This window comes from Heterodontus francisci, chromosome 46 (genome assembly GCF_036365525.1).
Source record: "Heterodontus francisci isolate sHetFra1 chromosome 46, sHetFra1.hap1, whole genome shotgun sequence".
Classification (NCBI taxonomy): Eukaryota; Metazoa; Chordata; class Chondrichthyes; order Heterodontiformes; family Heterodontidae; genus Heterodontus; species Heterodontus francisci.
In genome coordinates this window covers 15,050,730-15,062,576 of record NC_090416.1, presented here as the reverse complement: position 1 = coordinate 15,062,576, position 11,847 = coordinate 15,050,730, and the positions used below count along the sequence as shown (strand labels likewise).

Here is an 11,847-nt window from a genome sequence, read left to right as displayed (position 1 = left end):
CTCACAGCTCCAGCGACCCGGGTTCAATCCTCGGTACTGCCTGTATGGAGTTTGCAAGTTTTCCCTGTGTCTGCGTGGGTTTCCTCCGGGTGCTCCGGTTACCTCCCACATGCCAAATAATTGCAGGTTGATAGGTAAATTGGCCATTATAAAAATTGTCCCTGGTATAGGTAGGTGGTAGGGAAGTGTGGGGATGTGGTAGGAATATGGGATTAGTGTAGGATTAGTATAAATGGTTGATGGTCGGCACAGACTCGGTGGGCCGAAGGGCCTGTTTCAGTGCAGCATCACTAAATAAAAAAAATCAAATCAAACCTCTATTACTGATGTTGGTTGAGGGATAACTTTAAATATGGAGAGTTCCCGCCTGCTCTTCCTCCAATAGTGGCTGCGGGATCCTTCATATCTGCCCGAGAAGGCAGATGGGGGACTCGGTTTAACGTCTCATCCGAAAGGCATTCTCTGCAACATTGCAGTACTCCCCTGGTACTGGGAGTGTCCTGGATTTTTGCGCTCACGTCTCTGAATTGGGTCTTGAACCTCTGATGCTTTGATCAGACCCCGAGAGCGCCACCCACTGGGCCGCATTGTGTGAGACAGGCAGGAGCCTGTCACAAAGATACAGGCGGGATACAGATACTTGGTGACACGGTTACTGAAATAATCACATGTGATCCTGTCTTTCTTCAATCTGGTATATTTTTATTGGAATAAGCAAGGGTGTATAAATTAATGTGTCCTGGGTGAATAAAACACAACACTCGGAATTAGGGGAATTTCCCCTTGCCCACGTGAATGATACAAAGGAGGTCAGTGTGTTGAATTCAGCACGACCTGCCTTTTCTCTCCAGTTTAAACAGTCTGGACTGCACCCGGCCCTTCACCCGTGTTTAATACGATCTGTAACGTATTGACCTTTGCAGGCAGATCTGTGCGTGGACGCTTAACCTGTAAACAGGAAACCCACAGCGAGTATTCACACCGCGCTGCATTTTCCAGCCTGCTATTTTTAAACGCAGCACCTAATTTGCGCAAATGTGTATTTCCACATGTCTTCCGATCCAGGCCGATCACAGATACACCCGAGGAAACAGTCAGTGTAAATCTCACAGCAAATGCACCATTAGCAGACGTTGAGCTTCCGAATTCCCTGTGTGCTGTTCCATCTTTTTGCAGGTTTGTCCTCTTCACTTCTCATTCATGGCGAAATTCCAACGTAAAGATGACTGAGATAGTCAGCAAAATAGAAGATTGCTTCCCTACCTGTATTTTATACTATTAGTGTCCTGTTGAAGGGCTGCATTATCTCACGCTGATTAAATACATTAGTAAAGGGTCACTGTTAACAATTACCTCTCTGAGATGAGACATTTTTACTGATAGGATTCTCTGTAGAGTTGATTTGAACAGTACAAGTACAGACAACGCCGCTGCTCCAAGTTTCCGCCGAGACGCTGATGTGACTCCTGATACTGTATGCCCCGTCCGTGTCTATTGTCCCGGAATCGGTCTGTTCCTCGGTAACCCGTCCGGAAACATTCCAGAAGATGGGAAAGGAATGGGGAGACAGACCTCTCACCAACCAGACCCATGGGACCCTTTCGATGGAGGAAATTTCAGCCGACGGCGGAGTTAAGAGAAACGTGACCGGAGACCCTGGCGAGGTTGGGAATTAAGATGTGTTCGACATCAATTCCTGCTTATTGAAGACGAAATGAGTCAAATATTCGTAATCCTTACCTGTAATGAGCAATTTCGAGGCGTTTCCGAACATAAACGGCTGCCCGCTAAATTACTTAGCGACACAGTAATAGATGCCCGAATCATTTGTCTGCACATCCCGAATAACCAGAGAACGAAGAGTCGATTCATCGTTAACGGTGTAAACCAGCTGTAAATATTCCCAGTTTCCTCCATCGAAAGGGTCCCATGTATCTGGTTGGTGAGAGGGTCCCATGGATCTGGTTTGCTTTTCAGACGCTCCACTACATATCTGCGGTTTACCTATTTACGGGAATTTGCGAGTTCAGCGGGAATAAGCTGCAGGAAGCGCCAGTCAGGTAATGATTGCCGGGAGGCGCTGCAACTCTGCGGCGCTCTCAATCAATCCATTTATTGCTGTGTTATTTCCTCTTAACACTTTAGCGAACTGGTTCAGTGTGAAATGTGGGCATTTAGAGTCAGCTTAAGGTTCTCTTTCTATCAGGCAACATGAACAGTGAAGAGGAACCGCCGGATTTCAGACCATGTGCACAAGAATGGGAGGTAAATATGAATGGTATTGTTACTTAGCGCGTGTAGATACCTTTCACTGATTTTCAGTCCAAGGTTTGACATTTATAGTTACTGGCAGATGAGTCGAGAGTCGAGCATCGTGAACACTGCAGGTTAGCAGCGTTTACATTTTATGTAAGACTGCGGTAGTAGATCAAAACACATAGATCTGGATATTTTAATTATTAAATATAGATAATTGCAGAGTGGAGATTCACCAGAATGATCCTGAGGCTGAAGAGGTTAAATTACAAGGAAAGGTCGCACAGACTAGGCTTGTATTCCCTCGAGTGTAGAAGATTAAGGGGTGATCTAATCGAGGGGTTTAAGATGATTAAAGGATTCGATCGGGTTGATTGAGAGAAACGATTTCATCTGGTGGAGGGGGGGGGCGGTGTGAGGAGTCGAGAGAAAAAGTGCAGAACCTTCAAATTAGAGCCAGGCCGTTCAGGGGTGATGTCAGGAAGCACTTCTTCACACAAAGTGGAGTGAAAATCTGGAACTCTCTCCCACAAACAAGCTGTTGAGGCTGGGGACTCAATTGAAAATGTCAACTTTCAGATTGATAGATTTTTGTTGGTAAGGTGATTAAGGGTTACTTGACTAAGGTGAGTAGATGGAGTTAAGATACGGATCAGGCATGATCTAATTGAATACTGGAACAAGCTCGAGGGGCTGAATGGCCGCCTCCTGTACCTCTGATGATGGTGTGGATCATGTTAGTGGTTTCTGTTTTCTCTCATAGACTCTATTATGCTGGCCTGGCGTTTCATGCGGATCCCGCACTCTCATTGGACAGGAAACCGAGCACTCACAGTCTGCTTTCCGGATATTACCTGTTGTGGAACGTTTCCTCTGTTTTGCCCTCATTTCGATTACAGCCTGGAGATGTGAACCTTGCAAGCGACTGCGATCTCAAGTTTTGTTACCGGCTGAATGCATTAAATCAATAATTAACCATCAGTCAGATGAGAGACTGAGCGATACAGGACCGATACATCACCCACTGGAGGGTCTGAACGGCTGACAGATACCGCGCACTTCCGAAAACGGAAATTTAAGTTTTCAGTTCAGCCTGGACAGGTGTCTTCTTGCTTGTGTTAGCGTTTTAAAGTTCATTGTGCATCTTTGTATCGCACGTGAGTGGGATATAATTCAAATCATATTTATAATCCATCAGTGTCCAAGTTACAAATACAATGAAATAACTCGAATCCCGAGTGTGAGTTTGGGATTCCAGCTGTTTAATTGTTCAGCCCAGTGTCTCTCTTCAACAAATTTACACTACACCTTTATAGAGCAAATTCATGCGGTTTCAAAGTGGGGGATATGCCGACTAGAATAAGACCAGAACTGTGAGGTTATGACTGTCAGGAAAGATTGAACAGACTGGGGGTGTTTACCTTAGAAAATAGTAGAATGAGGGGTGACCTGACAGAGATCTTTAAAATTAGGAAAGGATTTGATAGTATAGATGTTTTCACTGACGGGTCTGAAACTGGAGGGAATCAATATAAGCCAGTCACGAATAAATCCAATGGGGAATTCAGGAGAAACTTCTTTCCCCAGAGAGTGGTGAGAATGTGGAACTCGCTACCACAGGGAGTGGTTCAGGGGAATAGCAGAGATACGTTTAAGGGCAAACTGGATTTTAAAAATGAGGGAGAAAGGAGTAGAAGGATATGGTGATAGGGTGAGATGAAGAGGGGATGGGAGGAGGCTCGTGTGGAGCAGAAACACCAGCACGGAGCAGTTGGGCCGAATAGCCTGTTTTCTGTGCTGTTACTAACTTTTTACTTTGCAAAACAGAACACACGGGCAGTGCCCGAAAGCAGTTTGCTGGTGATGTGAATTATTTGCATCAATAACACAATCCACTCCTCACATCAGAAACACAGTTAAATGAAAGAATAAAATTCAAACAATGTTTCAATGAGATGATGTGATATATTTCAGTTACACCTTCAATTTCATAAACATTACAAAGTTGGGCTTGAGATGGTCGGTGTGATGATTAATCAAGGTATGAGTTTGTTACAAGACTCGTAACTCCATCCATCCTCCATGTTTGTAGATCCCTTAATACCGCTTCCCAACAAAAGAGGGAATGGACGCCAGCCTGAAAATCATTTCTGGGAGAGAGTTCCAGATTTTGTGTGAAGAAGTGCTTCCTCACATCACCCCTGAACGGCCTGGCTCTAATTTGAAGGTTCTGCCCCCTTGTTCTGGACTCCCCCCACCAGGGAAAATAGTTTCTCTCTACCTATCCTGTCAAATCAATTGATCATCATAAACCCCTCAATCAGATCACCACTTGATCTTCTTCACTCGATTTAATACAAGTCCAGTCCTTGCAATTTGCCCTCATATTTCAACCAGTTTTACCCCAATATCGTCTCGGTGAATTGAGATCAGCTTTATATAACTGTACAGCACAATGTAACTTCACATTAAAAGGACCTCGATTGTGAAGAGTTCATTAAAATCATCATGAAATTTATTGGACAGTTTCTGGGAGATGGCTGTTGAGATCGAGTTCTTGTCTGGAAATGTTTTTACTGATCCTGAATCTTATTGTGTTGTATCTGCTAATTCTAGAGTTATCAGAACGGGAAGCTTTAGACTGATCTGACTCTGATGGGTAAAGCACTATAACCACACATGGTGCAATCCCCTGTCTGACTGAATATCTTATCGCAAAGCTGTGCAAAGCTGGGATGAGAAAAATAGCAATTAGAGATGGAAAAAGACCAAACTCCATTTGGATCGCCTTCTACCATCCTGGTAGTCACATAACACAACCACTGGTTGCTATGGCAATAAATCTCTATTAATGAGTCCATGACAGTCCCAGACATGAGGCGAGGGATGCCCCAAGTGGTGGAGAGTTTTGGGAATCCGAGGTTTCAAATCACCTGTTCTTCTCAAACACACTACACTCATCATATGCCTCCGACATGTAGTTATAAAATTATACACAAAGCAAAACACACCATCCACAGGGAAAATGGAAACAAACACAATTTCCTGCAGCTCTGCCCGTATTTCCCTCCTGCTGCGCTCTTATTCAGTAAATGAATCAGCCTATCACATCTCAAACAGGGAAACTCGGATTTAATAGTATTTCTATCCAGGACTGATACTGTCTGTTCGACAGGAATTGAAATTTTATCCAGATGACATTTAATTACAAGCTAATTATTGATCAATACAAACATCTGGTGCATTGTTATAGTCGAAAATAATTTATTTTATTTGCATACAGGCGTTAGTCAAAAAACAAAATCCTGTCAGTGACTGGAGCTACAGGATCAGCAGAAAGGCCTCAGAGAAACTCACACAGGAAAACCCTTGACTCTTTGTTGAATGTTCTTGCACATTTGAATTACACTAACACAGTAAAACATCCTTAACAATACTGAAAACACGTTATTTTACATCTAGCAAAAAGAGCCGGACAGTCTTTGTAAACCCTGGCCAGTGCACGGAGACAGTTTATGTATTTGATGGGAGTTTCCTTGGCTCCATTCTTATTTCCGCAAGGCTCTGGGTTCTTTTGCAAATCCTGTCTCCTCCATAATTCACCGGATAGAAACCATCCGTGTTCTCATCTGCCACCCGCCTTCTTTTTTGATCTCTTTTCCAATGCAGCAAACTCCAGGGAGGCGTAGGTTGGTCCGCCCTGAGACTGGAAATATATTACACATTAATATTCAAAGATAATTCAAAACAGGTCAAACTATCCAGGTTTATCTGTGAAACCACCGTGGACTTGGACTGATTTCTAAATCTTCATAGTAATTCCAGCTGCTAATTGATTTGAACAATCTCCTGTTGGGTGGGGGCAGGGGGGAAGATGGGAGGCGGGGGAGGGGAGACTAATCTCACTGTAGAGATAAACAGAATAAAATACCAGGAATCTGGAAGTCTGAAATAGAAACAGAAACTACTGGAAATTCGCAGTAAAGTGTGAGGGAGGCATTACACCGGGATCATTAACCTGCCCTTTCCATTATCAGATGGGGAGAGGGCTGTGGGATAGAACATAGAACATAGAGCATAGAACAGTACAGCACAGTACAGGCCCTTCGGCCCACGATGTTGTGCCGAAACTTTAACCTACTCTAAGATCAAACTAACTACCTACCCTTCATTCTACTACCATCCATGTAGCTATCCAAGAGTCGCTTAAATGCCCCTAATGTATCTGCTTCTACTACCACCGCTGGCAGCGCATTCCACGCACCCACCACTTGCTGTGTAAAGAACCTACCTCTGACATCTTCCCGAAACCTTCCTCCAATCACCTTAAAATTATGCCCCCTGGTGATAGCCCTTTCCGCCCTGGGAAAAAGTCTCTGGCTATCCACTCTATCTATGCCTCTCATCATCTTGTACCCCTCTATCAAGTCACCTCTCACCCTTCTTCGCTCCAATGAGAAAATCCCTAACTCCCTCAATCTTTCTTCATAGGAAATGCCCTCCAGTCCAGGCAGCATGATATGATCTGTTTCTACTGGGAAGGACGAATGGGGTTCGATACAAATGAAGATGCTCCAGACTGTGTCCTGCTCTGTTAACCATATGAAATATCCAGCATGAGACTTGTGGCACCATATCCTAAAAAATCAGTTGTCTGTACATTATGTAAACAGTTTCACTGAGCTTACCTGTATTGCACCCTGATGTGTTCGCCTCGCCTCTGTTTGTCGGTTGTCACCTGTGTATTAATGATTAAGATACTAAGTGAAATATTATCCCAGTCCGGATAATCCATAATTAATTGCAGAGACATAGTGCGCCAATGATCCGCCACTGCACCAATACCTGCAATGTTCAAATGGTACCCAATACACCACTGGTCCCCAATACGCCAATGGTCTGCTTTACTTCAATGTTTCCCCATGACGTCTATGATTCCCCATTACGGGAATGGCCCCCATTATGCCAATAGATGGACTTGAACAATCTACCGCCGGTGTCTGCCCTCTATTGTCCATGTGTTGCATTTCTGCCAGTTTTCATATTCAATAATTAACCCTTTTTTGTGGGAACACCAGACCAGAGCGATTGAGAACATTTTGATGGCAGGAAATGCACTTATTTGATCCTTTAGCTGTCTCGCGAATTTGATATTCAATCGACACCAACATTTCAATCCAACTCACCCGATCGTCGCTCTTTCCGTCCCCTTGTTTGCGTTCTCTCTCTCAAGCTAAAACTGTACACGGACAAAATTATGAAACATGTGTTAGATCGTGACAATCCTGGGTCACGTGCCATACATACTGAGAAGAGAACTGTGGAGTCGTCTTAGAATGAATCTTAAAACAATGCAGAATTTATAAACATATACCATTGGAATGGGTGTGGGGGTTTAACTGGCTTTGACACAGTGTTAAATACAGTGAGACTATTAATGATGAATTTTACAAATGGTTCAGTTACTCACTTTTCATTGTGGGATCTCCTGACTCGTTCTTCTGAAACAATAAACTGTCATTAGGATTCGAAACTGCGAGAATGGAATCACATTGAACAAACAGTTATTAAAATATCCCAAGTAGACATTAGTACCTCACCTGATCTGCCTCTTTTATGAATCGAAATGGAAATGAGGATCAAGAGTAGAACCAGGATCAGGGCGCCGGTTATGGCGGCGGGAAGCATCAGCCTGCACAACCCCACAGAGACAAAACACTTATAAACTGCTGCTCGGTTAAAAGTCATTATTTTCTGGGATTCTCTGATGGGAAACTTCACCCAGTTATAATCTCGCGATGTGAACCGAAGAAAAAACCCGGCAAGGCGACTGATATTCGACGAGTGAAGGCATAGAATGGGATAAATGGCACAATGTTTGGCAGTTGCGATCAATTGACAGGCAACCCTTTCAGAATGACCCCATAATTATAATGTACAAGTATTCGAAAACATCAAGCCAATCTTTTATTTGAAAACGGAGTCACAGAATCATACAGTACAGGCGCAGGTGAATCGGCCCATTGTGCCTGTGCTGGCCCTTTGAAAGGGCAATCCAATTAGTTCCAATATACCCCCAGCTCTTTCTCCACATTTCTGTTAACATTATCCCTTCAGGTATTTGTTCAATTTCCTTTTGAATCTGCTTTCTCTGCTCCTTAGGGCAGCGCATACCATATCACAACAACTCGCTGCTTAAAATAATATATTCTCATTTCCTCCTCTGGTTCTTTTGCCAATTATCTTACATCTATGTCCTCTGGTTAACGACCCTCCTGCCAGTGGAAATAGTCTCTTCTTACTTACTCTAACAAAACCCTTCATGATTTTGAATACCTCTATTACATCTCCTCTTAACCTTCTCTGCTGTAATGAGAACAATCCAGCTTCTCCTTTCTCTCCACATTAACTGAAGTTTCTCATCCCTGGGACCATGCTAATATATCTCCTCTGTCTTAAGACTTTTGAAATCCTTGCTAAATTGTGGTTCCCAGAATTGAGCACAATCTTCCAGATGGGGCCTGACCAGTGATATATGAAGTATAACTTTCTCTTGTACTCGATTCCTCTATTAATAAAGCCAAGGACCCAATATGTCAGTTAACAGCCATTTCAACCTGTCCTGTCAGCTTCAAAGATTTCTGTCCATGCACCCATGCGCTTTATCAGTGTTAAACTCGAACAGTTTCTAACAAGCGAATTTCAGACAACACTCACATCCTGGGGGTCATGTTATATTTCGTTGCTGATACCACAAAGTAAAATGAAAATTGCAATCGATTTTACGAGGAAACTGGGGATTGACAAGGGACGTTCCAGGAAATGATAAAGGGAACGGGTGGAAATGAGAGAGTCTCTCATCCCAGCAGACACGTCCATTTTTCAACAACTTCATCTCTTCGCTGCTTTCTGCTTGTCAGACGAGTTCAGTGTAGAATTTAACTCAAATCCGCTCCATGATCCACTTCCTGAAAGGGCGGTGGAGCAGATTCAATAATAACTTTCAGAAGGGAATCGGATTATTACTGGAAGGGAATAATTTTGCAGGGCTATGGGGAAAGGGTGGGACTGATTGAATAGCTCTTTCAAAGGGCCGTCGCAGGTAAGATGGGCCGAATGGTGTCTTTCTGCTCTTTATCATTCTATCATTCTAAGATGACACACAGAAACCTAAACTCAACCGAGAAACTATTTCCAAGAACAGGTCTCCACCTGGGACAGAGGATAACCATAACTTCTTACAAAATATTTGAACAGACTGAACACACTATGTGCCGTGATATATATTTTATATGTATGTTTATCCCGTGCAGATGTTTGATTGACAGACTGAAGGCTCTTAGAAGCTACTGAGCTACTCCAATTGACCCTAAAGCTGAATACAAGCCTTCATTGTACAAATCACCAACTCACCTGGCATTGCTTTGGAGATGGACACACTCTTTGTCCAGGATTTGCCCGGAGACCCCAGTTCCGCAATACATGTACAGACACCGCCGCTTCTCCAGCTTTTCCCCGATACCATTACGTGACTTCTGATGCTGTAGGTCCCGTCCGGCTGCATTTTGCTGGAATTGCTCCGTCCCTCGGTGAGTTGGCCGGAGATGTTCCACAAAATCGCAATCTGCTTGGAGGAAACGCCACTGACCAAACACAGTAAGGGGATGGTTTCCCTCAAATGCAGCTCACCCGGCGGGACAAATACCAACACTGCCGTCTTGTTCATGGAACTGTCTGGACACAGATTGAGACACAGTTAACGATTAGAATGCACCAAATGATAATGCTGTGCATGATCTAGATTCAATTTTCTCACTCTCTTACCTCCAACCAGTAGTGTGGATCCATTCTGGAGTGGTGCATAGCCATCCCTATCAGCACAGTAGTAGGACCCGGAGTGATTCACCTGGACATTGCGAATTTCCAGTATCAATTCATACTTGCTGTTGCCTTTTTTAGAAACAAACTTACAAGCGGCCCCATTACAGGGTGGGATATCGATTAGTCTCGGGGCTTCGCCGACAAGCTGCTTGTACCAGAAATAGCTCGTTACCAATTCCACTTCGTACGTTTGGTGACAGGCTAGTTCCACCGTCTTGCCGACTTCAGCTGTCACTGTGAAGGGACTCTGAGACGGAAAGGGCTCGGATCCTGTAACTACAGAGATTATTGTAACATTACAGATGATTATTGAGAGATGGAAAGAAGCCGCTTTGAAACACATCGCCTGGAATTGAAGAACAACCTCATTATTGCTTTTAGATCTTGTTGGCTCTATTTAATCTTCAATTTTCCTTTTCTTCGCTTTATAAGAGAAGCATAAAGTAAACTAATATTATCAGGCCCAATCCCTTCACCGGATAACTCGGTCAAATTCTCACCTTAGTGAACTCTGGCTGATTCCACTTAAGAATTCTCACTCACCGTGAACTCGGAGCACTTGGAAAATGAGCATCAGAAAAAAAGCTTCTCTGAGCATCCTGAGGCCGGAGCCGGGGTGAGTTCTCCCCGTGTTCGCTCTCAACAGTTTGTTTGTGCAGGCGGAGTGGGCGCCGATTGACCTGAGCCCAGTCACAGTGAGTTGTGCCTCTTCAGATGCGGTGGAAAGTATGACGAGCTATGGAAAGTATGACACCATTTTGGGTGCAGTGTCCTGGTGGATCTCACATCTCATACATTTGACCCACTGTGGTCAGCGTCTGCACGTCACAGTGGTCAAATGGTAGAATGGCTATAAATAGATTTTCTAGAATGTCCTTCAGACAGGGTGGCAGAAAGCAAATGGTGTGAATTTCGGCATTTATCAAATTGCTGAATATTATTTTCGCAGGTAATGTTTAATGCATTCTAGGGAGGCAGGCAGCTCTGGAATTTATTGTCCATCAGTATTGAGAAGGTGGTGGTGACCTGCCTTCCAGAGCCACTGCAGTCTCTGTGATGAAGGTACATCCACAGTGCTGTTAGTGAGGGAGTTCCAGCATTTTGACCCAGCGACAGTGAAGGAACGGCGATATATTTCCAAGTCAGGACGGTGTGTGACTTGGAGGGGAACTTGAAGCTGGTGGTGTTTCCTTGTATCTGCTGCCCTTGTCCTTCTCGGTAGTGGAGGTCACGGGTTTGGGAGGTGAAAGCCAGGAGTACAGAATGTAATCCAACATAATTTATTCTGTAAAGAGGTTGTATAACATTCTTGAAACAACCTGGTTGCACCGAGACTTGGAAATGATTGATGAAGCTGTGCGCGGTTTAATGTTGATTTTTAGTTAGTGATCTGTTATTACCCATAACACAAGTTGAGCGGTGATTTAACGTGGAATTGTAATGGGTCAAACACGTTCATTCACTGCACTTATCCAGATTCTGAATGAACGATTCCCTTTTGAATTCAGTGTGACTACTTAAACTTCCCATGCACCGCCCTCCTTTCTGTTAAGTCGTATTGACTAGGTTCCCATTGACTGAATCTATGGTACAAAACGTCAGTGGGGCTCAACCTGTACTAAATGTTCTGAATTCATTGTATAATTCTACTTACTAATGGTTTCATTGATCGACTCGGAAAAGGCAGTTTCAAACAATGGTTGCAGTGTT

At 43.8% G+C, this 11,847-nt stretch overlaps 1 protein-coding gene across 3 annotated transcripts; it reads right to left on the bottom strand.

Annotated features, from left to right (window-relative positions):
* Positions 1–5,487: 5,487 nt before the first annotated feature.
* LOC137356754 (immunoglobulin kappa light chain-like) lies at positions 5,488–10,771 on the bottom strand. 3 transcript variants are annotated; one of them, XM_068022494.1, is made up of 7 exons: positions 10,681–10,771; positions 10,081–10,413; positions 9,670–9,990; positions 7,727–7,757; positions 7,443–7,495; positions 6,945–6,994; positions 5,488–5,962 (listed from the first exon to the last, which is right to left on the bottom strand). In XM_068022494.1, the coding sequence occupies exons 1-7, from the start codon at positions 10,733–10,735 to the stop codon at positions 5,882–5,884; spliced, it is 924 nt and encodes a 307-aa protein (XP_067878595.1). In that variant the 5' UTR covers positions 10,736–10,771; the 3' UTR covers positions 5,488–5,881. The 3 variants fall into 3 exon arrangements, with proteins under 3 accessions (XP_067878595.1, XP_067878594.1, XP_067878596.1); XM_068022493.1 differs by having other exon boundaries at positions 10,081–10,691; XM_068022495.1 differs by lacking the exon at positions 5,488–5,962 and having other exon boundaries at positions 6,952–6,994; positions 7,727–7,789; positions 10,081–10,691.
* Between the last annotated feature and the right edge of the window lie 1,076 nt (positions 10,772–11,847).

Bases quoted from the DNA above. Each gene is read 5' to 3' on its own strand.
- LOC137356754 (XM_068022493.1), bottom strand. From the start codon at position 10,480: ATGTGTTTCAAAGCGGCTTCTTTCCATCTCTCAATAATCATCTGTAAT. The intron at 9,991-10,080 runs GTAAGAGAGTGA...ATCTGTGTCCAG, and splicing joins ATCCACACTACTGGTTGGAG to ACAGTTCCATGAACAAGACG. The intron at 7,496-7,726 runs GTGAGTAACTGA...GTCCGTGTACAG, and splicing joins AGGAGATCCCACAATGAAAA to TTTTAGCTTGAGAGAGAGAA.